Genomic DNA, 27,770 nt, shown 5'->3' with positions numbered 1-27,770 from the left:
ATAATAAACATTTTAAAATATTTATTTTTCAAAAAAGCTCCAAAGTTAGTCTAGGACGTCAGAGACTCCATCAGTCATTAAATGACTTAGGCAATCAAGGGCTGTTCTCCCAGGCAGAAATTAGCCCCGAACTATCTGGAGAAAACACCAGAAAGCATATTGCTCTGGCTGCATGGCCCACACCATGCAAATAGAGACCCTCAATGCAGAACCAGCTGTCATTTCGTGTGTTTAAAAAGCATCACAGATTTGGAGCGCCTGGGTGGACCAATCGACTAATTGTCTGACCTCAGCTCGGGTCACGTTCTCAGGGTTGTGTGAGTTCGAGCCCCGTGTCGGGCTCTGCGCTGACCGCTCAGAGCCCGGAGCCTGCTTCAGAATCTGTGTCTCCTTCTCTCTCTGCCCCTCCCCCGCTCACGCTTTGTCTCACTCTGTTTCTCAAAAATAAATCAATGTAAAAAAAAAAAAATTTTTTAAAGGAAAAAAAAGAAACTCTTATCTGAAGCCAGGTTCCTGTAGTACCTATCCCTCGATTTCTCTGGTCTGGGCAAGTAGGTTCCAAACTTGGCTCTGTAGGATCTGTTTTGAAAGGCAGATTCCTGGACTCCAGCCCTAACGATGCTGATCCGGTTGGTACGGAATGTGCCCAGGAACGTGTGGTTTTTTTTTTTTTTTTTTTTTTAATGTTTATTTATTTATTTTTGAGACAGCGAGAGACAGAGCACGAGCAGGGGAGGAGCAGAGAGAGAGGGAGACACAGAATCCAAAACGGGCTCCAGGCTCGAGCCGTCAGCCCAGAGCCTGACGCGGGGCTCGAGCCCACGGGCCGCGAGATCGTGACCCGAGCCGAAGCCGGACGCTCAACCGACCGAACGACCCAGGCGCCCCTGGAATGCGTGTTTCTGACAGGTGCCCCTGGTGATCCCGGCACGGGGGGCTCCAAGGACCCGTATTTGGAAGCAACGGCTCTGCCCACACCTTCTCCGGCTCCTCAGTCACTGCCTGTGGGCTCTGCCTCAGACGAGGAGCCCTGGGTAACACAGCGTGCTCCTGGGCTCCCCATGCTGACACGCTACCCCGACCCGGACACGTGTCTCCGAGCTCTGCCGTCCCGCGAGCTGCACGGCTGTCCTCCTAGCACACACGCACTGCACGCCAAGTTGCATTCGGCCAGTGTTTATTGGGCACCTACTATAGGCAAGGCACCGGGTGCTGTGGGGTACAAAGACGAGAAGGCTAGTCCTCACCCTCAAGGGGTTCACAGTCTAGGGGGAGAGAGACACATTCACAGGTGACAAAAACACAAGGCAGGATGGGGCGAGCTCCACAAAACGGAGGCAAAAACCGGCGGGGCAGGATCACACGTGCCCAGGCACCTCAGGGGTATGATGTGGGCAGTGACGCCTCAGCCGGCCCCCAGGGGGGAGGGGCGGGAGTCCCAGAGGCGGGACAGAACCGAGAAGGACAGCTGAGGCGCCGAGAAGGCACAGAGGTGGCAAAGTCCACGGAACGTTGAGACAACAGGCAGAACGTCGACCTCGACGGAAACGTAGGACGCTAATGGGGTCACGCAGGGAAGCTGGAGGCTCGACGGTCGACGGTGTCCTTCCGGCCAGGAGGTAGGACTTCGTGCTGTAGGCAACGGGGAGCCATGGACGGTTTCTGAGCAAGGGAAGGTCACGGTCTCATCTCCTCCATCCCAGGCACGGAGCTGTGAGTAAACCGTGACTAGCTCTCTGCGCGTTCACGTCACTCGGTGGCCTTACGCCCTCCCTTGGCCTCAGAGCAGAAGCCCGGTGGCCACAGATGCTTCGCAGGGCGGCACGAGGCTGGAAAGCCTCAGGCCAGGTGAGCTCAGACAGAACAGGAAATGGGGCCTTCTGGAACCATTTGGAAGTGAGGGGCAGGGCCGAGGGAGGTGCTCAGTGAGCTTTGGTTACCTAAGTTGGTCGCAGATGAGCTGCAGAGAAAAACAGGAGCGTAAAGAGACACCAGGGAGCCTCATCAGACTAAATCATCTCCCGTAAGCCACCCACCCCCCCCCCCCAGCTCACTGGGCGAGGTGACCCCGCAGTCTAACTTCCTGGGATCCACAGGTGGGGTTTCTAAAAGCTCTACGCATAGAAGGTTCTCCGCCGACACCCTCCCTAGGATCCTGCCTAACCATCCAGTGAAGAGGGAGAATGGCGCCCTCCCCCACCCGGGCCACCCCAGCCCGAGAAGGGATGCGAGGCCACCGCCGTCCAGGTGGACACGGCGATGCTGGTCAGTGAAGGCTCCCCCAGAACCTCCACGCCGGCTGAAGCGGGTGCCTGGGCAGAGAGGGGCGAAGTCACGGCCGGGCTCCCCAGGAGAAACGTCCCCGGGGAGCTGGCGTGCACGTCTGGGCCCGGCCCGGCGGGGCCCCCGCCGCTGTTACTGATGGTCCACAGGCACGGGTAGGGGCTGCAGAGACAGAGACACAGACGCTTGCTGAGGGCCCCGGCCTCGGGACAGAGCACCCGGCCACGGCTTTCCTTCCAGCTCTGACCCAGAGGGCCCAACCTGTGAGTGAGACCCCTCCCTGGAAGAGAGGGGACGTGACAGACACAACGATCGGGACACCCAGGGTCGGAAAACCCGGGTTCGCGTCCCGGTCTCCCGCTTACTGCCCCCGAGACCCTGGTCCAGGCAATACCTCTGAGCCTCGGCTTCCTCACCTTCAAGATCTGGAGTGATGATGATGTGCACGTTACAGACGCTATCACAAGGATTAGACAACAACGAGGATACGAGGCCTCGCACGGGGTGCTCACCCAACGGTGGGCGTTATAATGAACTCCTCCATTGCTGGCTCCCAAACCCAACTGCTTGCTGGAACCACTTAGCAAGTTCTGACGCCTGGGTCCCGCCGCCAGAGAGCCTCGGGTTTTTACCAGTCTGGCGTGCCACTTGGGGATCAGGACTTTTTAAAGCTTTCCGGTCGACAGTAACGCGCAGCAAATTTTGCGCCCGAACGTAGATGAAACGACCGCGGTCGGGACAGGCCGGGTAAATGCCAGCGCTCTAAGCCTTCAGCCATCGCGATGTCCTGACATTTTAGAGTCTCTGTTATCGCCTGATACTGAGCTACGGGAGAACGGGCTCGTCGCGCAGTGACGGCACTGGACGCGTTTGCTGTTCTCCAGCAAAATCGCGACGGGAGTCGGTAACGGGTTAAAGATGCTGCTGCGGGGGGTGGGGGCGGGGGGGGGCGCCTGGGTGGCTCCGTCGGTTAAGCGTCCGACTTCAGCTCAGGTCACGATCTCGCGGTCCGTGAGTTCGAGCCCCGCGTCGGGCTCTGGGCTGATGGCTCAGAGCCTGGAGCCTGCTTCCGATTCTGTGTCTCCCTCTCTCTCTGCCCCTCCCCCATTTGTGCTCTGTCTCTCTCTGTCCCAAAAATAAATAAACGTTAAAAAAAAATTTTTTTTTTTTAAAAAGATGAGGTCTCTTCTACGGCATCGCCCGCGGCAGGGCCCCTGCCTGATGCCCCGTGGGCCAGTGGGAGAACCAAGCACTTGGTGACACCACCTACTGGATGACCTTCAGGACGTCTTTAACGTGTCTGAGCTACGGTTTCTCCAACAGTAAGACAGGGACTTTAACGGCAGCCTCGTGGATGTCGCTGAATACCGTAAAGAACTAACAAAATATCTAGGACAGAACCTGCCACGTGATCGTTTACCATCTTCAAGGACTCGCTTGCTCACTTCGTGCCACCACAACCCGAACCCGTGCTTTTCCTTTAGGTAATCCAGCCGCGTACCGACCGATAGGAACAAAACGCGAGCCATAACCGCCAGGCTTCGTTTGCTAGCAGCCACACGTTTTAAAAAAGACAAAAGAAGGAAAAAATGCACTTATTGGTAATGATATCTTATGGAACCAAAAACGTGCAAAAAATTATTTCAACATGCATTCAAGGTAAAAAAAAAAAAAAAAAAAAAAAAAAAAAGAAGAGTTGAGATGTTTAATTCTTTGTTTCCTGCCCAGTCTTCAGACTTCTGTGTACTCACAGTACACGTCCATGGGGACCTGCTGCATTTCAAGGGTTCAGTCTCCGCAGGCGACCGCTGGCTGCTGCATGGGGTAGCCCAGCGCCAGACCCTGATCAACATGGCCACATCAGTATCAAAACCATCAAGATCCTAGCAACCCCGGCAACACCCACGCAAGCTTGTTAAATGCAGAATCTCGGGCTCCAACCCAGACCTGTTCATCAGACTGTGCATTTTTTTAGAGTTCTTACTTATGTTGAGAGAGAGACTCGGTGAGCAGGGGAGGGGCAGAGAGAGGGGGAGATAGAGAGCATCCCAAGCCGGCTCCGCGCTGTCGACACAGAGCCCGATGTGGGGCTCAGTCTCACGCACCGTGAGATCATGACCTGAGCCGAAATCAAGAGTCAGACGCTTAACCAACTGAGCCGCCCAGGTACCCAGATTGTGCATTTTAACAGCATCCCAGGTGATTTTTTTTTTAATGTTTACTTATTTTTGAGAGAGAGAGAGAGAGAGAGAGACAGAGTGCAAGCGGGAAAGGGTCAGAGAGAGAGGGAGACACAGAATCCAAAGCAGGCTCCAGGCTCTGAACTGTCAGCACAGAGCCCGACGTGGGGCTCGAACCCACAAACCAGGAGACCACGACCCGAGCAGAAGTCAGACACTTAACCGACCGAGCCCCCGCCTCCCAGGTGATACTAACACCCATCTAAGTGTGAGCAGCCCTGCTGTAGACCAAAGCACTACGTCCCCCTAACATTTTCTAGACCAGCAAATCACAAGTTACCAGACATCTCCCAAGACCCACCTTTTCATTTTGGGTCCCTTCTAGGACCTTCTCAAAACTCTGTACACGGAACTGAACGCAGCAGCGGACATTTACGTGGAACGCTCCCGCTTACAACGCATCTTAATGCGTGTTCTCCTTGTGAGCTCACCGTAACCTACCGAGCCGCTCATATCATTTCCGTCTTAGCGATAAGAAAGCGGACGCTCGGTGAGGCTCAGGAAACCTCCTGGAGCCACAAAGCCCATACCAGGTAGAACCAGGACTGAAGCCAGTGTCCGTCAAACTCCAAGGTCCCTCCCTGTCCCTTTCCCCACACCGATCTCCAGAAGTTCGAACGACATGCAGGTCTCCGGTGCGTGAGTTCCGCCTCGGGTCCGGCATGCTACATTCTGCCCTGTTACCTGGGTTGCGGGCCAGGCACCCACCGTCCGTTCCCCTGTTCGGATGGGTGGCTTAGGAGAGCACCGACAACTCAGGGTCTCGGCATACAGTTGAGCAGGTGCTCTCCCACTCCCTTCTCTCTGAAAGTGAAAAGCCTATCCTGTTTTCATGTTCCCTTCCTAGTGGCTTAGGAGTCAGGACAATGGCTTAGGCCAAGGCACCCGAGGAAGAAGAATGACCTTGAGTCTCCAGTGCTAATGTCAAGACCTCGAGACCACCAATGAGCACGTTGCTGGCGTTGGTCTTACCTAGGCCCTGGATTGATCGGCCCGCTGGTGTGGGGTACAGACAGGATGCTGGTGTGGGGTGTGGAAGATAAGGAAGTCCAGCTGTCGGCTCCGGAGAAGACTTGCAGGTTATTGCTGGAGCTTTCTATCAAATTCACTTTGGGGAAATAACAACAGTTCAGTTGATGGGGTGTGTACAACACGCAACGATGGCGGCCAGTGATATTATTCGAGGGCGAAACGTGACCGTGGCTCGTGCCACAGGGGCCAGTAGTTTGTTAGTGCTTTCCGAGGGAAACGGCAAAGAAGGAAGCCCTCAGGAATACGGAACGTCAACCACATGGCATGTTCCGGTCCTATCTTACTCTGCACAACAGCGACCTGTCCTCTCCCCTTTGCCCATGGCTCAGAGAGGAGAGGTGATCCGCGCTTCGTGACACAGACCCGTCTGACTCATCACCACCCTCACGCCCCCTGAAGAACGGATCGTGTCAGCATCCCCTCAACACAGGCCGAAGGGCCCGCCAGTGCCCCAGACGAGATTTCTAAGGACCCACACCTTATTCTTCTCAGCAACCCCAAGTACATTTAAACACCTCAAGAACAGTGTCTTCTACGTCTTTGGCTCTCCATGGGCACAAATGGTGTGCATAAATAAGAGAGAGGAGGGAGGCAGGCCGAGGAGAGCGAGGAAGAACATTCCGGTGCGCACACCTGGCTGACCCAGTCGCTCCTCGTCAGGATGGGGCACCTGCAACTTCTTCAGCCCCAGCTCTGTTTCCTCCACCTTTCCCTCCACGCTCTGTTCCAAATCCGTTCCCCGGACACCCTGGGTCCCCTCCCCCCACCCCGGGCCTTTGCTCACCCCACTCCTACCTCAGGGCCCTTCGCCTCTCCTGGGCCCCCTGCCTTCCGCCTTCCGCCTCTGCTCACCCCCACCTCTGTCCGCTTCTATTCACCCTGCGAATCTCAACTTAAGGGTTAACCCCTCCGGGGCAGTTACGGCTGCTCGTTTCCCTCCGTTCCCACAGCACCTGGGCTTAGGTGTGTTCTAGAATGTCTCTCAGACTGTAACGTGCAGGAGAATCACCTAGGGATCTCATTAAAATGTAGACTCATCCAGAAGGAGAGCCCGAGAGTCTACCTTTCTAACGAGTTCCCAGGTGATGCTGTAGGTCCGAGGGCCACACGAGAGCTCTCACTGCCTGGTGTTACGATTCGGTATTCATGTATCCGCATGGGCCCGAGTTTCCTCAGGGAAGAAACTATCCCTTCATCACCTTCCCATCCACTGTCTGGACGAGGGCCTGGCGTGTAGCAGGGGCTCAGAAGCTGTGTTTTACGTGCTGACCGTGGGAAAGGACCGGGAAGCAGAGCGAGAACGCTGCCCACTTTCTCGTGTCATTAAGCTACATTCTATTCCTTCCCGGAAGCAGCTCTCAAGGCTGCTGGGAGTGGCACACGAAGGGACACAGAGACAGGCAGCCGGTGACCCAGAAAGCCCACTGCAGACAGAGCTCGGGGTGGGATCTTAACCCTCTCCTCCAACTCCCATGCCATGAATCTCACTTATTTCTTTAGACAACAACAAAAAAAAATGTTTAATGTTTCCTCATCTTTATTTTGAATCAGAGAGACAGACAGAGAGAGAGAGAGAGAGAGAATCCCCAGCAGCCTCTGCACCATCACCGCAGACCTCGAGCTCATGAATCGTGAGATCAGGACCTGAGCCAACATCAGGAACAACCCAGAGTCTGGGTCTTTAGGAAGACCCAGAGGTCTTCCTAAAAGCTCCCCAGTTCTGGGCCCCGCGTCCCCCGGACGTAATACAAGTGAAGAAAAGAGCCCCGCGGAGGCGGTGAGCGGAGGCCCTTCACCCCCATGAGAAACCAGGAGACCGAGCATCTTACGAAACAATTATAAAACACGAATAATGTTATAACTACATAACCAACTATTAGTATACAAAATAAAACATTAAAATGACAGGGCGCCCGGGTGGCCCAGTCGGTTAAGCGTCCGACTCCGGCTCGGGTCACGATCTCACGGGTCACGGGTTCGAGCCCCGCGTCGGGCTCTGGGCTGCCAGCTCGGAGCCTGGAGCCTGCTTCAGACTCTGTGTCCCGCTCCCTCCCTTCCCCTCCCCTGCTCACGCTCTCTCTCTCTCTCTCTCTCTCTCAAAAATAAAGAAACATGAAAAGTTTTTTAAAAAGCCATCACAATGATATTACCCAATACTATTACCTATATTCGGATGCTTCTTTTTACTACCCGCTGTGTACCCATTTCTCGGCACCACCGCCCCCCTTACCCACACCCCCAAGGGCCTAATTCGCAAAATCACACACCTGAGGGAGAATGGTTTCTATGCATGTAGGCAGAAGGATAGGGAGCCTGCCGGTGACCGCGGAGGCCAGGATAGTGCTCGTAGCCATGGTGGGTGTGGGTTGCGGACAGAGGCAAGGGTGTCGCATACTGGTAACTGGCGTTTCCTGCTGCACACGCTCCGTCAGGATTGGAAAAGATCCAGCCTCCCACTAGAATAGACAAGAGGAAGACACAGAGACCGACTCTGAACTCCCACACCAAAAGGCAGCTGACCAGCCAATGCACATACTGCGTCTCTGTGTGAACAACGCTGAACATCCGCCCGGGGTAGCGACGGGGACCGCGGCCGCCGCCACCCCCCTTCCACAGCAGCACCGAAGCTGGCTTCTTTGGAGAAGGATGACAGTTCCTATCAAAGTTGGGAAAGCCTCTGGAGGAACGCTGGGCCCGAACGACATAAAAGACCGTTTGAATGAAAAGTTACAGAAATGCAAAAGTGAAGTTGCTTCTGACTTCACTGAATTAAATTAAAAGTCAGTCTGAGAAGCAATAACCTGTTGATGTTACATGCATATGTAATGTCCAGCTGGGGGGGGAATGTTTCATGTGGTTACACAGGCGTGAAGGCCTCTTTCTGCCCAGCGGGAAAGGTGTCGGTGGTTCTCATTCCAAGCAAGACGAGCCAGGATGGCTCACAGAAACTTGGTTTTGAATGGAAAACAAAAAACATGAAAGAAAGAAAAGGCATTGGAAGAAAGAAAGAAAGAGAGAAAGAAAGAAAGAAAGAAAGAGAGAGGAAGGAAGGAAGGAAGGAAGGAAGGAAGGAGAAAGAAAGAAAAAGAAAGAAAGAAAGAAAGAAAGAAAGAAAGAAAGAAAGAAAGAAAAAAGAGAGAAAGAAAGAAAGGAAGGAGTGAGGAAGGAAGGAAGGAAGGAAGGAAGAAAAAAGAGAAAGAAAGAAAGAAAGAGAAAGAAAAGAAAGAAGGGAGAAAGAAAGAAAGAAAGAAAGAAAGAAAGAAAGAAAGAAAGAAAAAAGAAAGAAGGAAGGAAGGAAGGGAAAGAAAGAAAGAAAGAAAGAAAGAAAGAAAGAAAGGAGGGAGAAAGGAAGGAAGGAAGCAAGGAAGCAAGGAAGGAAGGAAGGAAAAAGAGAAAGAAAGAAAGAAAGAAAGAAAAGAAAGAAGGGAGAAAGAAAGAAAGAGGAAGGAAGGAAGGAAGGGAAAGAAAGAAAGAAAGAAAGAAAGAGAGAAAGAAAAGAAAGAAAGGGAGGGAGGGAGGAAGGAAGGAAGGAGGGACGGAAGAAAGGAAGGAAGGAGGGAAGGAAGGAGGGAAGGAAAGAAGGAAGGAAGAAAAAAGAGAGAAAGAAAGAAAGAAAGAAAGAAAAGAAAGAAGGGAGAAAGAAAGGAAGGAAGGAAGGAAGAGAAAAGAAAGAAAGAAAGAAAGAAAGAAAGAAAGAAAGAAAGAAAGAAAAGAAAGAAAGAAGGAAGGAAGAAGAAAGAAAGAAAGAAAGAAAGAAAGAAAGAAAGAAAGAAAAGAAAGAAAGAAGGAAGGAAGAAGAAAGAAAGAAAGAGAAAGAAAGAGAGAAAGAAAGAAAAGAAAAAAGAAAAGTTTGTCTGATGCAGGTGTCCAGTGGGCAAAACCAGGCATGTGGTCACCCTGAACTGGACTCCTGCCCCCTTGGTTTGCCACATTAAGGGACACACCTGAAGAAGCTCACTGAGAAGACCGTAACGTGTGAGCTTGGAAAAGATGCGGTTCACAAGCGGGTACTATACACAAGGCCTGGTATTCCAGCTCCCTTTAAAAAGTGTTTTTCTGAGAGCTCCTCCCTTCGATGCACGATATTGCTGCTCCACAGTGAGCATGTGCAGATGCGCAGGGGACCGAGCGAGTAGAGGGCCCCCCACCCCCAGCTGGACCCGAGCAAACCCCCACAATTCACATTAGAGCGTCTCCGACACCAGGGTTAACTTTCTGCTCTGACATCACTCACCTGGGATTCTGCTGCAGCTTTAGGGGGCTTCCTCCCCTCCTCCCATGCCATCCAGACATGGGGAGGCCAGTGCCCTGTTAGGGACGCCCAGCCCCCAGTGGCATATCACTCACCTCGCCCTATGGCTTTCCTGTCAGCCTCCCCAGTCTCCCCCACGTATGCAAGGGAAACGCTGCAGTGGTGACCAACACAAAAATGGGCAAACACTAAGAACAGGGGCAATTCAGGCCAGACTGACAAGGGTGTGGGGTGCAGAGTGGAGACGGAGGAGACAGTCCTGAGCCTCTGGGAGGTGAAAACTTGAGTCTGAGAAATCCATCACCCCCTGCCTATCTCCTGCCTGAGTTTCAGTCCAGTCCCCCAGGAACACCAGTTCTCTCTGGGAATTCTGGAAAGGGCATACACATGTCTTGAGTGGAAGAAACAACCTGTGGAGTCTTGAAAGAAGCTTTGGAACACAACAGGTAGGGTCCGAGTGCAGTCTGGGTGGGGTGGCTCCAGTGTTCCCCCCCCCCCCCCCGACCCCAGGCATGTCCCACCCACTGTCCACCCAACTCACAGTGAGAATAGGCCACGTGCTGGCTCTCAGAGACAGCTTCCGGAATGTCTTTTAGGTGATTCCTGAAAGAGAGGAAAGTACACCATGGCCATCCAGCGTATTCTACAAGTCCTGCGGAAAGTCTACCCCATATTCTCTCTGCAAAGCACTCTATATCTTTTATCTCGAATCTCTCCCTCCCCTTCTTCCTCCAGGATACTTTATCTAATGTGCAATTCCTCTTTGAATTTCAAGTTCATGTGACTCCAGCTTGCCATATTTATAGCTATCCCTGTTTAGTCTGATCTCACTGATTTGGGGTCACTGCTCCCGCCTGGCGAAATTCAAGCAATAGCAACAGCTAGGATTTGCGTAGGACTTCGGGGCACAAACACATCTGTGATATGCTAGAACCACCGATAATCCCGGGGGGGAAATATTCCTATGTCAATTCTACAGATTTTAAAAGTGGACGTCAGGGGCGCTTGGGTGGCTCAGTCAGTTAAGCGTCCGACTTCGGCTCAGGTCACGATCTCGCGGTCCGTGAGTTCGAGCCCCGCGTCGGGCTCTGGGCTGATGGCTCGGAGCCTGGAGCCTGCTTCCGATTCTGTGTCTCCCTCTCTCTCTGCCCCTCCCCCGTTCATGCTCTGTCTCTCTCTGTCTCAAAAATAAATAAACGTTAAAAAAAAAAAAATTTTTTTTAAAGTGGACATCAGCGAGGTTAAGTGACTTAAGTAAGGTCACACAGCCAGGAAACGGCAAAGCTAGGACTCCAAGTCAGGACCGCATATTCAAAGTTCTGTTATCTCACACATCAGATTTTTTTTTATTTTTTTAGGCCTTTGGTTATCTGAAATTACATTAAATCCAATATTGACAGGACGGACAAAGCCCTTTGATAGAAGTCAATGATAAGCACTATTTTTTTTTCTTTTTTTCCCTAGAATGGAAAGGAAAAACGCAAAGATGTACAGCCACTGGCCTAAAGTGACCATTCATGATCCCAGAAGTCTCTGAACGTTCTTCTCTCAAAAGCTCTCTCCTTTATGAGCTACCTGTATGAATCACTCACCTCTCCTAGGCTCCATGCAGTTTAAAAAAAAAAAAAAATTGAAACCATACTACTCAGAGATAATCGGAGGAGGGGAGGAGTGAATTATTAAAAATCTGAATCACGTAATTATGTTTTCTTAAACGTGCCTGTGCTACTTTCGAGAGCTGGTAGTAAAACAGAGCTGACAAAACATTGCCAGTTATGAGGTTCCCCTGGAGCCCTGCTTAAGGGACAGATAATTAGGAACTTTGTTGAATTGCGATGATTTTGTTGAAGATCGAATTGAATGTTGCAAACCTCTTTCTATCAGAGGGAGTGTGTGTCCTTTCAAGATCATCCTGTCATCAATCTCACATTTGCAGAAGCCAACCCGCAAGATTTCGCTGCAATTTCTCTACTCACCTCTCCTTGGCATCCAAGAAGGCTTTGGCAAAAGGGTTGTACTTGATTTTGAGAGCTGTTATCTTGCGTTTACAAAGACAAGAAGCGTTAGTGAAAGCGGAACACGTTACGAGCAGGCAGAACCCTGTATCTCCACCTGTGAATTTCTGTCCAATCGGAAGGATTCCCCCTCTCTTCCCTTTTCTCCCTGTCCGCGTATCTTTGCTTCCTTCTGCACGAAATTACTAGTACACCGTTCCTGACAAAGGATGCTATATTGTGGCTGCAGCGAAAAAGGCAAACGCAGCAAAAGCGAGCAAGGGAAGGACAAAATTAGAAAGGAGCAAAGCCTGATGTGCTAAGCCTGCCATGTCTTCTTTTATTTATTCGTCCTTTTTTTTTTATTGAACACCCCCCCCCCAAAACATCCCCATGTCAGTTTTCTAGTCCCTGGGAACACAGTCGGAGTGATTCCCCCTCACCCAGAGAGTACGGCCCAATGTCACTCCATAAGTCTTCGGGGATCACTTACTCCTTGGGCCACGTTCATGTTCACACAACCACAGATTCTCACTCCCACCCGCCTTCGCACCAACCCGCTGGCCTTCGCGGGCGTCCTTTTTCTTCAGCGCCCCCAGACGTACATATACGTGTATATGACGCGTGTGTGCTCTCGTGACCTCAGTGTAAGTGATTTGAGGGCAGTGCACACATCTGTGATGCCCATCACAGTAGTCCCAGCAGGTACTAAGACTCAACAAATATTTTGCTGAATGAATAAGCGTTGGAAAGAATGTTCGCTGCAGCAAGGGCCTGGGGGAAGGAAGAAAAGTGAAATAAAAGCACGCCTCTTTCTGGCCCCGGGAATGCAGAAGAAATCAGAAGAGGGAGGAAAGCCACAGAGCCTGATGCGAGTGACCTGGTCTTTCTCCTGGCCTAAACCCGGGGGGAGGGGGGAGTGGGGAGAGAAGGGGGGGTGTTCGGGTGCATTGGGAGACCTAGCATGCAGCCCCAGGTGCAATGCACCCTCTCAGGGTGCATCTACACCCATTTGGCTGGAAAGTGTTGGAAGTAGAGGGAGGCTCTAAGGTGGGGTTTCCTGGGCTTGATTCCCAGGGGGGGAAATCAAGGTGGAAACACAGCATGAGGCTGGGGAGCTTGCCGGACGGGTGGCCTTAGCCAGGCTGGTGGTCCGGAGGGGACTCTCTAGCACCCACCCAGCAGGCAGCCTGACTAAGGGAGCAGGTGGGAGTAAGTGGGCAGGGGCATCGCCGTGGAGACGGAAGCGGCTAGGGCTTAGTCCCCAACACCCGCTCCCCACTCTCTAGAGTCGCAAAAGCCACACCCTCCCCTCAAAGACCCAGACTCCACGATAGGGAAAGAAGCAGGGCAGGGAAGGCCGTCTAGAACACAAGCCTGTTTTAGCCTACGGTCAGCACCACCTGAGGGCCTGTTTAAATGATCTAATATTTAACTGATCTAATCTGTAACTGCTTGGAGGCACTCGGCCAAGAGGCCAGACGACTTACAGAAACGAAATTACGTTTTCTCTGCACGTCTGTGATGGGAGTTAGACCTACAATTCAATTTCACCTCGAGGCACTAAGGCAGCCGTTTCCAAATCCGAACGCTCATCATCAGAATCCTTTAGGGAGACTTTAAAAACTACAGATTCGGGGCACCATCCCTGGAGATTCTGACTCCATTGGCTGGGCGGGGGTCGGGGAGGGGGGAGCTCCAAATCTTTTAAAGCTTCCAAATAAAGATCTACAGCTTAAAGCAGCAATAAGATACTTTGGGGCTGTTCTGTTTTGTTTTGTTTCACCTAGCAGATTATCAAAACTGAAAAGGGCTGATCGTCACCCGTGTCGGGAACCGTGGGAGGGTTGCAGAGGCGTGGGCTCTCTGGGGGAGGTAACTTGGTGATGTCCCACGATTCTCAACCCACCCCCTCCTTGACAGAGAATTCCATTTCTAGATGTTCATCCATGCAAGCAAACAGCGGGGGCGGAGGTACTGGGATATTCTTTGCAGCATCACGGGTCAGAGCAAATAAAACACCTGTAAACAACCTAATAGCCACCCTGGGGAGCTGATTGCCCGAAAGACCGTATATCCCCCGCAGGCACTTCAGAAAAAGAGATATGCCTGAACTTAATCACATAGAAAGATATCCATAATATGCGGCTAAATGGGAAATAAAAAGAAATTTTCAGACCAATATTGTACTTCATTAGCCAACTTATGTAAGTCTATATTCTCATATATATTTACATATACAGAGAATACGTGTTGGGGGAAGACACACACTTTAAGCTGTTATTTGTGGCGGCCTTGGGGAGTTGGATTCAAAAGGCAGGAGGGAAAGAATACATTTTTACCTTTTGTTTGTAATTTTCACTGAACGGAGTTCTGCACTATGTATTTATTGTGGGAAGTTTCTGTAATGAACCTGTATTACTTAAAAAAAGTGTTCGTTTTTTTTAAGTTTAGTCAGAAAGGATCTAACCCGCCCCCAGCGCCTCCGATGACACACAGACCTGGAAAGCCCTAGAAGGTGCACACGGACCCAAATGTCCTGTGCCCAAACTAATCCACAGAGGCCAGGTTCTGCCTCCTCAGCTCAAAGCGCCAGTGGCTCCCGTGGGGCAGGAAAGACCTCAGTGTGCTCAGCACGAGCCAACAGGACAGTGAGCCTAACCCAAGCCGGAGGCGGGCGTGCAGGGATCGGCTCTCACAGACCCGCTCCTGGAGCAGGAGACCACCCGGCTCTGAGCACCAGCTCTGGGCCGAGCGCACGCCGGGCCTGGAACACAAAGACTCCTGGGTCTGTTGGTTTTAACGCAGTGCACAACCGTGCACCAGGAGAGCAAGGGTGGCAGGCCTTTGGCCAACAGGCAAGAGGGAGTGGAGAGTGGCTTCCTCCTGCTTAACTTCATCTCCGCTGGGGTGTTCTGGACTCTAGCTCTGCTAGATTCACCGGTGAATCCCAGAAACCCACCTCTCACCCACGCTTGGTCCCCATCCCCCACCCTCTTCCAGGGGACAGCCGCCCAGGCACGCGCCTGTGCACACTCACCTCCTCGTTCTGATAGGCGGTCACGGCTATGAACTGGGTTTCTGGGAAGGAGCAGTTCATCACCATTCGATGGGCACCTCCGACGCGCACTATGTGAACCTGAGGTTCGTATTTATGCAGAGAATTCAACATTATCTGTTGAGGTGGGAGAGGAAGAGAAGGAGAAGCCATGCAGAGCCTGGTGTAGCACAGGCAATAGTGACCCCTTTGGTTGGTCCCAGGCTGGGCACCCAAGCCCAGTCAGGGCCACACGTTTCGAATCCGGGTCACCGGAGCTGCCACCACACGATTCCCTTGTCTGAGAACTGAATGGCGGGTGGGGGGGGGGGGGGGGGTAGTTATTCAGAAGCTCCCAGGGAGCATGAAATGAGAGCTTATGCTAGGATTGCCAGAAAGTTCTAAAGCGTTCGGTTCTCTGCCAACATCATGCCTTCCTTTTCTCTCTCTCTCGCTCTCTCTGGCTCTCTCCCTATTTTCAGAACAACAGTGTGGATTTCGATCCATTAAAACATACTGTTTTTCTCCACATGAGGAATCCTGACATCTCAAAATGCTGACGTGGCTGCCTGTTGCGAGCGACTAGCTAAAGAGTAAGGATGTCTGACGTCTGACGGTTACCTAGCACCCACTCTGCGATTCACACAGAAGCCTTCTTAAAAGTCTTAAGTCGTGGGGGCGCCTGGGCGGCTCAGTCGGTTAACCTTCTGACTCACGTTTTTTGGGCTCGGGTCATGATCTCAGGGTTCGTGAGTTCGAGCCCCACTGCGCTGACAGTGCAGAGCCTGTGTGAGATTCTTTCTTCCTTTCTCTCTCTCTCTCTGCCTCTCTCTCAAAATAAACAAAGATAAAAGAAAAAGAAAGAAAACGTCTTCGGTTGTGACATGTGGGAGGCAAGAACAGGTCGCTTTTCAGTTTCCTGTTTTAATAAAGAACTGAAACCTTCTGACTATTGCCCAGGCTTGGGTGGGTCACCTCCTCCTCCTAAACCGTCAACTCCCGGGTCCCGGCTGGTTAAACATGGGGATCAGAGGAGGCCACAGAGATGGAGGGCTGAGAGGCCGACAACAGGAAATAGGGGCGAGGGCCTCGCCTCCCAGCTCCGGCTCTGAACAGCCTACAGAGTTCCCCCACGCTGCCCCCCCAAACGGTCTACATTTTATAACATAAATCACAACCTTACACATTACGCTAGTATCCGCTAAACAAAGGAGGAAAAAGCCCCAAATTCGTGTTTACTCTGATTGGAGACCTTAAATAAAACCTTCCTTCTTTAAGGTGTGTTTGTTGTTCTGAAAACCCAAAGCGGATTCAATATTCTATTGACAATTATCATCATGCCCGAGCCGAGGTAGCAATTATTTCATTTGGGAGCCGCTTTTTATTAAGGCATTTGTCTATTGCCAACATGCCACTTATACCAAAACAGAGGAGAGAGAACAACAAAACCCCGGTACCCACAGCCATCTCCTTCTCCGGGGGGCTGGGTAAAAAGCCCCACACAAGACAAAACTCTGAAAGGACCCTCGATGATTAAGTAAACTACCGCGCTCTCTCCCTCTCTCTTAACATCAGGAAGTCCATTAAAAACTGAAAGCACCAATTAAGAGCTGTTTATTCCTGTTCACATTTGGACTCCGGGGAATAATTGGCTTCCATGGGAGAAGAGGCCGGTGAGGACCCCTCTAATTGCCTAAATGCACCCTTGATATTTCTTGATTGGTGGTGTGGGGCGGTCGGGGGGCCAGGCGATCAGGCGACCCGATCTTACCTGCCCTCCTCCATTGAGCTTGTTTGTCAGTTTCACTTTGCTGAAGGAGATGGGAGCTTTCATCCAGTGGGCCCCAAAGTTGGGGGAGTCCGGGTGGATGTAGACGCAGCTGTGGCTGGAGACCTCTGGCTTGCCCGCGGGCACCCATTCCCCGTTGACATACTTCCAGCGGTGACTGTCCGTTGGGACGAAGTCCAGCAGGAGGGAGTACATGGCATTGGGGTCCAGGCCCGTGACACTGATCTTTAGGACGGGGAACATCCGTCTAAAAGAAGAGGCAGAAACTGAGTCACAGGGGGGATGGTGGCGGGTTCGGGCCACCCTTCGCCTGGTCCGGCCGTCTCTCCACTGCGCGGAGACCTTCCGTGGAGAGCCTCGGTGTACAGAGAGTGCCCCAGGACAGCAGCCCCCCCCATTCCTGAGCCTCTTTTTTTACAAATGCATTTTAGACTGGGGTTTTAGGGGCGCGCCTGGGGAGCTCAGTCAGTTAAGTGTCGGACTCTCGATTTTAGCTCAGGTTACGTGATATCGAACCCCGTGCTGGGCTCTATGCTAACAACGGGGAGCCTACTTGGGATTCCCTCTCTCCCTCTCTCTCTGCCCCTCCCCCCGTGCATTCTCGCTCTCAAAATAAATAGAGTTAAATATGTCTATATCTATAGAGATATATGGGTTTTACTGAAAACCACTGTGCTCCATTTTAAAGTCTGAAAACCATTAATCTAGTCATTTGACAGAGGACCCCGAAGCCCAAAGCATATCGTCACATGCCACGTTCTCACGGAGTCCTTTCTTCAAAGACTTCCTCCGGGCACACATCAGTTCTTCCATTAAGGCCACAAACCAGTCCTTCCCCTGTCACAGAGAACACTAGCTCTGAATGACAGCAATAGCGTTGAACGGCAAAAACGTGGTTTCATGGTAAAAATAAGTGAGGGAACGCTTGGCTCTACAGAGCTAGACCAGTTCCTTCCCTGCGTGACTTCTCAGAGCCTTTAATCTACGAATGTGCACGATAAACCTCCGAGCAGATGAGGACTGTGCACACACGGAACTTATAGGACAGTGGAACCATCCTTTCACTGAGCATTTTGTGCGAATTTGTGTTCAAGGGATGTACTCGGAGACGCACCGATCTGGAGTCCTCGGGCCTTCTTCCACCTTCTAGAACGGTGCCAGCAAATGTGCTCTCACATGCGTGGAGAGGCTACCTCGCTTGGCTGCTCCCTCTCTCTGGTTTGTTTTCCCTTCACCGAATGTCCTAAGTCGCTCTAATCTATCCTCAAAAGACCTGGTTTCCGGACATGCCCCCTCCACCACCTGATGGCCCCGGACGTCATCGTATTGTGAACACGTCTTTTGAAATCCGAATCTCCACATTGAGAAGCTAATAACCGAGAGTCTGGACACTTGCTACCCAAGGCGGTCCCCCGACCCAGCAGCACCAGGATCACCTGGAAACTCATCAGAAACGCGGAACCTCCGACCTCACTCCAGACCCACTTTTCCCAAAGCCCCGAGTGCGTCACAGGAACGTTAAAGCTGAAGCGGTACTGAGCTTCAAAGCATCTTTGGCTTTGAAGACAACAAGGAAGGAGGGGCGCCTGGCTGGCCCAGTCAGTTAAGCGTCTGACTCTTAATTTCGGCCCAGGTCATGAACTCACGGTTTGTGAGTTTGAGCCCCGCGCCGGGCCCTGCTTGGGATTCTCTCTCCCTCTCTCTTTGCCCCTCCCCCACTCTCACTCTCTCTCTCTCGAAATAAATAAACTTGAAAAGAAAAGAAAAGCAAAGGGACCTGACAGGCAGATGACAAGGGACGGACCCAAGCCGTGCAGGCTCCCTATCTCTCCTGAGCTGAAATTACGAGGGCTTCCTGAGCAATCTGGACATAGATCAGAATTATCTTCCCTCGGCATTTCCTTTCCTGGCTCCTCTTTCAACTTGGTCTTCCAGCTGGCGGTGGTGGGGTGTGCTTTCAGACCCCTGCCTCAGAGACCAGTTCCCGTCTCCTCGCGGCGGAACACAGAGCCTGGTTCGTGTCTCTGGCCCGGGACTCGGTAAGGATTCGGCAGTCCCTCCGAGAGGCCGGACGGAAGAGCGATCTTGGTTCCGTCCCCCGCCCTTCCTGAAGTTGTTCTCCAAGCACACTCACCCCAGCCTTGTCCACGGGGGGCAAGAACTCCACGAGCTAATTCACCAAAGTGCTCATTCTAAGGCCTGGCGCCCAGTGAGTGCTTTGCAAGCGTCGGATGTTCTGTCATTACGTCCAAGCCCTTCAGCTGGCCCAGCTCTGCTTCTGTTCCAGAATCCTGCCCCGGGGCAGTAACTTTGGAAGTTGGAAACGCGGGACACCAGCTCCACCTCCCTTCTGCCTGGCTGACAGGTGCCAGTTCCCTCCGCCTTTCTCTCTGGAGAGAAGAAGTCTGGGCAGAACAGAGGAGTGACTGCTGACGGCTTTGGGTTCCCTTTTACGGAATGTTCTGGAATTAGATAGCGGTGATGGCTGACTATTTTAAAAACTATTGAATTGTATACTCTACAAAGGATGAATTCGATAGCATAGGAATTCTTTCTCCAAAACAAAACAAAAAAAAAAGAGCAAACTAATAACTTACACCATCACAGTTTTTATTCTCCAGCAGGATCACAGTTATTTGCCCAGAGACCCTGGCCTTGGCATCACGAGTGGGAAATGCTAAAGGTTTCCTCCTTCCCCCGGCTCCCAGCAGAACTGTCTCTCCCTTCCCTCTGTCTTGGTGGGCACAAGGAGACAAAATCTAAATAGGAGGTTATGACAAGTATGTGAGTTAAAAGAAGTTTCTAGGAAAAAATGCATCAGATGATGCACCTCGAATCCAGATCCTGCCTGAACACGGCATTACTCACCTGTCTTCTCCTCTCCGTTAATGATGAGACTTTCATGATAAGGAAAATGAGGATTCTCCCCGCGGGAGGCTCCCTGTGTCATCTAAATTCTTCCATTTGTGCATTCTTTTTCTTTTTTTTTTTTAATGTTTTATTTATATTTTTGAGAGAGAGACAGAGCATGAGGGGAGGAGGGGCAGAGAGAGGGGGAGACAGAATCCGAAGCAGGCTCCAGGTTCTGAGCTGTCAGCACAGAGCCCAACACGGGGCACGAACCGACGAACTGTGATATCATGACCTGAGCCGAAGTGGGCTGCTTCACCGACTGAGCCACCCGGGCGCCCCCTCTTTTGCTTTTTCTCCGACAGAAGGATTTCATCTATTCTCTTCTCTCATATCAGACTGAACTATTCCCTTTTGCAATATATTTTAATGTTTTCCGTTATTTTAATAATCCTGGCCACGTATAGAAAATGAAGCCCCGGGGCACCTGGGTGGCTCAGTTGGTTAAGCGTCTAACTCTTGGTTTCAACTCAGGCCACGATCTCGTGGTTTGTGAGTTTGAGCCCCGTGTCAGGCTCTGTGCTGCTGGTACAGAGCCTGCTTGGGATTCTGTCTGTCTCCCTCTCTCTCTGCCCCTCCTGTGCTCACGGTTTCTCTCTCTCTCAAAATAAATGAACTAAGAAAGAAAGAAAGAAAGAAAGAAAGAAAGAAAGAAAGAAAGAGAAAGAAAGAAGAAGAAAGAAAGAAAGAAAGAAAGAAAGAAGGAAGAAAGAAAGAAAGAAAGAAAGAAAGAAAGAAAGAAAGAAAGAAAAAGCAGAAACCTCCTGAAAACACAAATGTCATTTGCAAAGAATCACAAAAGCGGGCATCAGAAATGATTGTAGGGGTCAGATTGGGTCACTTTGACAGCCAGGAGCCTGGCTTGTTTCCACGACGTACACAGAGAAGAGATGGTCTGGTTCCTGGTCCTTTGTTTTCTCTGAAATGCTGAAGTTTGGGTTTGGGTTTTTCAAGAAAACTCAGGAATTAAGTGTGGATCACTGTCGTTTCACACACAAAGTTAGAAAGCACCGGAAGTTTTCTCAGTAAGGATACGCGGTACGTGTGAAAGCAATAAAAAGAAAAGAAAGCTCACGTAACACATCTTCTCACACTAAAGTGCGAGGAAGGACACGGCTGCTCCAGCACGTGGCCGGGCTGTTCTCTCCATGGTGTGATCGTATAACTCTGCCTTAAGATTTACGAGATGACTTAACGTAAGACAGTTTTGCCAGCGACAGCAGCTAAACACGGAATTTTACGGCACTCGGGACTTAACGTATGTGCGTCTCACTCACGTCTCATTTTGCCCCACGGAAGTAAATGTTGCCATGCCCATTTCACAGATTGTGCACTTGGGGTTCAGGAGGTACATGTCCGTGCTCCTCTGACTCTGCCCCACTGCCTCCTCCTCTGGTACGTTCACCACACCTTTTCTCTCTCCTTTTCTTTTCTTAAATTGAAGTATAGTTTATGCCCATAACACCAGTTTCAGGTGCACAACATAGTGTCGTTCCTTTAATATTTTTTTAATGTTCTTTAGTTTTTGAGAGAGAGACAGACAGAGGGTGAGCAGGGGAGGGGCAGAGAGAGAGAGGGAGACACAGAATCCGAAGCAGGCTCCAGGCTCCCAGCTGTCAGCACAGAGCCCGACGCGGGGCTCGAACCCACGCACCGCGAGATCATGACCTGAGCTGAAGTTGGACGCTTAACTGACTGAGCCACCCAGGAGCCCAGGATGAACTGCACTTCTAATCTGGTTGATTTTCCTCCTTCTGTTTCCAAGGTATGGCTCACCACAGAGGAGCCCCAGAGTTGGTGAGGAGCTGAGAAATATGTAAGTCGGTCCCTAATTCGGGAGTTGGGGGGGGGAAGGAGAGAGACAGAAAGAAGGGGGAAGACAGGGAGAAAGACAGAGGGAAGGAGGGAGAGGGAGAGAGGGAGGGAGGGAGAGAGAGACAGAGAGAGAGGAATAGAGAAGCAAATGCAGCAGGGTGAAAAAAGCATTCCCCAGAACCATGCTTGAGGGACCACAGGTGGTTGGGCCTTGCCCGTGAACTCTGCTTTGCTAGGAGGTCGGTTCCTCCCTCTGTCTTCTCCTAACGGATCTTGAGAGCCAGCGCTGCGAAGGAGGCTACGAGGAGTGACGTTGGCAGGAAGACAGGGGGCAGCTGTTGGAGGTGGGGAACAGCAGAGATGGTTAAAGGTAATATTCACCTTCCGTTCTCACCGCAGAACTATAATATTCGTCAACTACCCGTCAGGATGTGTGTGTGTGTGTGCACGCGCGTGTGCACGCGTGTGTCGAGGCTTGTGCGACGGTAAGCAGCGTTAAGAGTAGCAGAAGGAACCCGGTTAGCAGAAGGCAGCTGGCAGCAATACCCACGATCCCCATGAATCCTAACTGTGAACTCTGGGGGGAAACGGTGTGTGAGCTACGGGGCAGGGAAAAGCATTTGCCTGATGCACAGCCTCTGTTTCCCCCCCTCTCGCACGGTCAGCTTGCTGCCCTTAATCACTGGCAAATTCAACTTAATGATTCCCCACGCTTGTTTGTTTGTTTATAACACATGGGCACACCAATTACATCTGAAATGCTTCCAATTTCTGAAAACGTGTGCAAGGCAAATCGAATCAGAACTGAGTCGAAATTATTTAACTGCGTGGAAATACATGGGAAATACGGCCTTTTCCACTCAGGTGAAGACAGTATAGTAAAGACAACAAGAGGCACAGGCGATTTCATATATTTGCCTCGGAAGCCTGGAATAAGGGTGTTGTTGTTGTTGTTGTTGTTGTTGTTGTTGTTTTCTCCGACCTAAAATTGAAGTTCCTGGCTCCAAGGATTGAGATGAAAGAGAATACTCGTCAAGCTACACACCCTACAGATGATTCAAATGAGCTCTAGGGGGATGTTATAATTGTTGCTGTTGTAGCTGAAAGACGACTGAAGAGGGAAAACTAAAAGTTGTATTTAGAAAGGGGGAAGGGGGAAAGGGAGAAGGGGAAGAAAAGGAAGGACAGGGAGTGAGGCAGGAGAGACGGAGGGAGGAATGAAACCCATCAGGGTCCCGGTTTCTGGGGATAATCCAGGGGGAAGTCCTTTCTTTACTACCTCTGATCAATGTCAGAGAGAAGCCTCCTGTGTGTGTGTGTGTGTGTGTGTGTGTGTGTGTGTGTGTGTGTGTGTGTGTGGTGTGTGTGTGTGTGTGTGTGTGTGTGTGTACACACACACACACACACACACATATACTGAATTCTTTCATCAGCCCACCCTATGTTATTTCAAAACTTGCTATTAACACAGAACAAGGAGACATCAAGTGGACAGGAGCTATCTGATTACCCTCATTGAAGCTTCTAGACCCCCAAAAGTCTGCCCACAGGGGCAGGCGGGTTATGTGAATGGAAAGGGCTACAGCTGGGTGTTAAATACCAGAAACAGTCTTCCGCACAGAGAAGGGCCACGGGGGCATGCGCCCCGGGCTCAGGAGTTGGTCTGGAAGCAGGGATGAAGCATCTGGAGATAGCGGGTCTGCAGGCAGAGGCCGGGGGTACAGAGGAGATACGCAGGGACAGACGGTTAAGGGAAGACAAGGGGACAGGAACAAGAACGATCTTTTGGTATCGAGAACGTTAAGATGTGGCTAACAATCTAACCTGTGAAAATACGAGATAGGGAGTAATTCCAGGCCACGCTCACTCACGATCCACCGCGTCAATTTCTTAGACATGTGTCTTCCCTTCTTTATCTGAAGTATAAGGGGAACGGTCTCCTCCTGGAAGAATCTCGATCCTAAGGGGTTCAGAGACCTTTAAGAGAACCTGAGAAATGACTCAGTTCACTGGAGGAAGGGAAATGACAGCAGGACCTCCACAGATAAGACTAACCGAGTTGGCTGACATGAGACTTTTCTACAAAGGCTATTTTTTCACATATCTAACATTAAAGGACTTTAAACTTGGGAAGATTTTCCAATTTTACATATGCAGAAAAAGTATTTAGGTGAACGGAGGCACGTGGAAGCCATTCCCAAATTGTAAAATTACGGGGCACCCGCGTGGCAGTGTCATAATTCTCCCAGCTAGACAAGGAATGGTTCAATGTCAGTACTGTGCATTTCATTCAAACATAGGAAAGCAAGACATCGGGGACGGAGGCATTTTGCACGAGGGCAGAAGCCTGCCAGAGGTCCTGCTGGCCCCAACTCTTCTCTCTTACCAGCATTTCTCCGAAGGGCCACAATTGGAGCTCTGCTGAAACTGAGCATACCGAAAATGCTTTCTGACTTTTGTACTTGTTGACCTTGTGAACCAAGGGTTCTGTGAGCATCGTCTGACTCTCGGGAGCCAGTCTGGCCAAGCTGGGAGCAGAGAGATTTTCTTTCAAAATATTTGCATCTCCTCTGCTTAAGCAAAACCTCCCACTATTACCCTGACAGCCACTTAGCAGGGCTGGATTTAATAGAATCCAAGAAATGCCACCGGAGATCGGTTTCTGTTAATCTCTCATTTGTGGCGATGGGAAAAAAGCGGGTCTCTTCTCTTTTCTCAGACAGTATGTTATGGCTTCAGCAACTATTCCTGCGATGGTTCTCCTGTCACCACAAACATACACAATCTCAAAGGAACCCTCACCACAAACACACACGAGGAAGCAGACAGGCAGTGAGATGAAATTTGCCCTTTGGCTCCCGATCTTCAGCTAAGTCCACAATTCCCTGGCAAGTTTGCTACCCTTAAGAGGAAGCATCCGGCTTCCAAATAAAGTTGACTTTCACCTTATCCGAATGGCGGTGGAGCTCAGGTCGGCTCCAAGATACGCAGTCAGTCAAAACATAATATCACCTCCTGACTGACTTGCCTAAGGCCCCCACTTATGGTAATTTCCCAGGATTTCTCCATGGAGAATGCATGCAAGGTGACTTCATTCTCTGCTTCTCTGACCTCGGGAAATTAATCAAGCTGGCTGGGGGAAAGCCGTCTGAGATTGTTCTTCTCGTGAGCATTTTAATCCGACTCGGCTGCCTCTGAGTGAAGAGCAGCAGCCTCTTCCATTTTCGGGGGGTCTCACCTCCCTCGCCAAGCCCCCCCCCCCCGCAGCCCAGGCCGGGCCGCAGATCCACTCACCTGCCATTCTTGGTCACGATCATTTCGTTAGTGACTTCCTTGAATCTCTGCCAGAGAGGCGCGTCCTCCAGGATGATCTGAAGCTGCTTCTCCGTAGGGTCACCTTTTTCCCTCCCTGCCTGAAGCTCACTTTCTACCACGTTGAGCAGCCGAGAAACAGTGCCATCACTGGTCTTCTGGGCGCCCAGCTTGCTCATGGCCATAGGCCCCTCTCAAACTTGGCCGCGGAGCGTCGTGACCTACCTCGAGCCTGCTTCCAGCTCCTTCCTCCTCTCACCTGCCTGCTTTTCCAACCCAGCCTGGCAATGCCTGGGGAGCTGGGGAGAAGATGCTTTGGCTCTCGCCTAAGCTCCTAGCATGACACCCCTTAAAGTCTCCAAATTATACCACCAACCTGTTAAGCTTCAGTGGGGAGGGGGAGGGGGAGGGCGGGGAGAGGTAGGAAGAAAAAGCCCTCTCTTAATTACTCATTGGATCAGGTGGGAGAGAGCCTGGCTTTCCCATTGGCTGCTGTGCATAGAATAGACATTTAAGAAGAGTACTCCATCCAAATTATCAGGCTTTTATCTTGTTGTACCTGAAGAGGTCTAATCACTGTTTTGAGGACCATTTTCCCATTAATTAAAACTGTTCCAGGCCCAGACTGCGACAATCAGGCAAATCATGTTTGTGTATAAATCGTGGCATGTGGTACCTATAGGAAAAGAGCTCCTGGGGAGAATCGCCAAACTTGAGGCCAAAGCAGGCTGTCCTGCCACAGTCAGGAACCCAAATCCCTCCGATATCTACCAGCCCCGGATGGAAGGGCAAACACGAAAGGCCAAAGGCACCACGCCAGGGAATATGGCAGCCGTACCCAAGAGTGAGTGAAGATGTTCTGTGTGCCACCCACTCAACGGTCAGAGATCCAGAGAAAGGGGAAAGAGCCAGGGCCCCCTTCCTCCCGGCACACCCCCTACTGCTCCTCTCCCTCCTCCGGGACCCCTGTGCACACACAGGACCCCAGCACCTCCCGCAATCAGATCTCCAAACCTCGTCCTTCCTCCCTAGAAGTCAAAGCCCCAGTTTTGTTGAGTCCAGCCCCCGCCAGAGGGAGGAAAAAAAAAACTCACTCAGCATCGTATTACCCTCTCCAAGGAAGCACCGCCCTCAGTGAGTGAAAATAAGCTGTTGACATTACTAGGCAGAGCAACTTGGACCCAGAAGGATCCAGAAGGATCCAGAAGGGCTCCACAAGGGCTCTCGGGCTTTCCTCTTAGACGGCCCGTGACCTATCTGGCATTCTGGGGTGAAGCCCCATTTTCCCTGGGAAGATACTGCCGTAGATGCTTCATTTACCCATGACAAACAGTACAAGCTGGGGAGGCGGGGGCAAGGACAGAGCTGGCCAGCGGTAGATCCCCGGGGGGTTAGGAGTTTCTCTCTCATTAGAACCCAAAGAGGATTAAAGGGAAAATACAAGCAAAAAAAGAGAAGAGAAAGTCAGGGTAAGGATGATACTCAAAACGCACTCAGTGCCTAGCAAGTGCCAAATACTGGTGACACGTCACATCCAGCGACAAATGAGGCCGAGTAGCCTGCGCCTTCGTGGAATTAACAACCTGATGCGGAAAATGAAAAATGCTCAGCGGTGACGAGTCTATGCAGACTGCGTAACGGGTGGGGTAGTGGCACCCAGCAAGGTGGGGAAGATCCTAACTAGAGAGGGTTGTGTGGAAAACCCCGGAGGAGCAGACAGTCTTGCCGAAACCGACGAGATGCCAAGGACACAGTCGGGGAAGAGTCGGGGAAGAGTTCCGGGCAGAGGAACCCCAAGCGGTTCCTGGCATGGGTGGGCCAGTCGAAGAACTGTGGGAGGCAGGGCCGGAAGGGGGCTGCAGAGAGAGTAGAGTAAGATTTGCTCCGAGGGGGGCCTCGTAAACTATGCAAGGAACCGGATGGTATCCAACGTGAGACAGGAAACCCGCGGACAGAATGAAACAGGAAGGCAGCATGATTTGCTTTGTACTTTTCAAAGTCTGATTTGTACCGAACAGACTAGTCAAAGGCAAGGGTTGAAGTAAAGAGATTAGGAAGCTGTTACGGTGGTTCAGGCAAGAGGCGGTGGTGGGTCAGCCTGAGTGGCGGCAGTGGCCGCAAAGATGTGAACGGACTCCAGATACATCTTAGAAGCAAATATGACAGGGGCGCCTGGGTGGCTCAGTCAGTTAAGCGTCCGACTTCGGCTCAGGTCACGATCTTGCGGTCCGTGGGTTTGAGCCCCGCGTTGGGCTCTGTGCTGATGGCTCGGAGCCCGGAGCCTGCTTCAGATTCTGTGTCTCCCTCTCTCTCTGTTCCTCCCCTGCTCGCTCTCTCTCTCTCTCTCTCAAAAATAAATAAAGATTAAAAAAAAAAAGGAGCAGATATGACAGAACTCTAGGGACTCCGTGAGGGGCAGAGGGGGAGTGAGGAACTATGTACGTGATGAATAATTAGTAGACGGCACGGCCGTGTGCTGAGATGGGGAAGGCTGGGGGCAGAGGTACAGCTTTGGATAGTGGAATCAAAATGTCGTTTTTCTGCGCAACACTGAGATGACTGATAGACGCATTAATGGCCCTCCCAAAGATGTCCATGCCCTACACCCTGGCACCTGTGAGTATGATCTCACGGGGTAAAAAGGGATTCTGATGCTCGACGTCATATGACATCAGGGAACGGCAGATGAAACCAACAATGAGATACCACTCGACACCTGTTAGAATGGCCCAAATCCCAAACACTAACGGCACCAAATGCCGCCAAGGACGTGAAATGACAGGAGCTCTCATTCGTTGCCGGCGGGAATCCAAAATGGCACGGCCACTTGGGAAGACAGTCCAGTGGTTTCTCACAAAACTAAACACCGTAGGGTCTGGCAATCTCTTTCCTTGGTATTTACCCAAAGTTGTTGAAAATTTATGTCCACACAAAAAACATGCACACAGATTTTTAGCAGCTTTATTCATAATGGCCCAAAGTTGGAAGCAACCCAGATGTCCTTTAGCGGGTGAATGGATACATAGACCGTGGTCCATCCAGACCGTGGGATCCTACTCACCACCAAAAAGAGATGGCCTGTCAACGATGAAAAGACACGGGAGAA

At 51.2% G+C, this 27,770-nt stretch overlaps 1 protein-coding gene across 1 annotated transcript; it reads right to left on the bottom strand.

Annotated features, from left to right (window-relative positions):
• Nucleotides 1-1,171: 1,171 nt before the first annotated feature.
• Nucleotides 1,172-26,991, bottom strand: TBX19 (T-box transcription factor 19). Its single transcript, XM_060643438.3, has 8 exons — nucleotides 24,647-26,991; nucleotides 16,610-16,874; nucleotides 14,842-14,976; nucleotides 11,784-11,845; nucleotides 10,349-10,410; nucleotides 7,823-8,011; nucleotides 5,496-5,631; nucleotides 1,172-2,445 (listed from the first exon to the last, which is right to left on the bottom strand). The coding sequence occupies exons 1-8, from the start codon at nucleotides 24,847-24,849 to the stop codon at nucleotides 2,160-2,162; spliced, it is 1,338 nt and encodes a 445-aa protein (XP_060499421.1). The 5' UTR covers nucleotides 24,850-26,991; the 3' UTR covers nucleotides 1,172-2,159.
• Nucleotides 26,992-27,770: the final 779 nt, after the last annotated feature.

The sequence above is a fragment of the Panthera onca genome, chromosome F1 (genome assembly GCF_046562875.1).
Source record: "Panthera onca isolate mPanOnc1 chromosome F1, mPanOnc1 haplotype 2, whole genome shotgun sequence".
NCBI lineage: Eukaryota > Metazoa > Chordata > Mammalia > Carnivora > Felidae > Panthera > Panthera onca.
This window is presented reverse-complemented; position numbering and strand designations above follow the sequence as displayed.

What these genes read in the sequence shown, in the direction of transcription:
- TBX19 (XM_060643438.3), bottom strand. Translation starts at nt 24,849, where the DNA reads ATGGCCATGAGCAAGCTGGGCGCCCAGAAGACCAGTGATGGCACTGTT. An exon ending in TTCTTGGATGCCAAGGAGAG is followed by an intron (nt 10,411 to 11,783) that starts GTGAGTAGAGAA and finishes CCTCTCTTTCAG; the next exon opens with GAATCACCTAAAAGACATTC. An exon ending in GCACGTGGCCTATTCTCACT is followed by an intron (nt 8,012 to 10,348) that starts GTGAGTTGGGTG and finishes TGTCTATTCTAG; the next exon opens with TGGGAGGCTGGATCTTTTCC.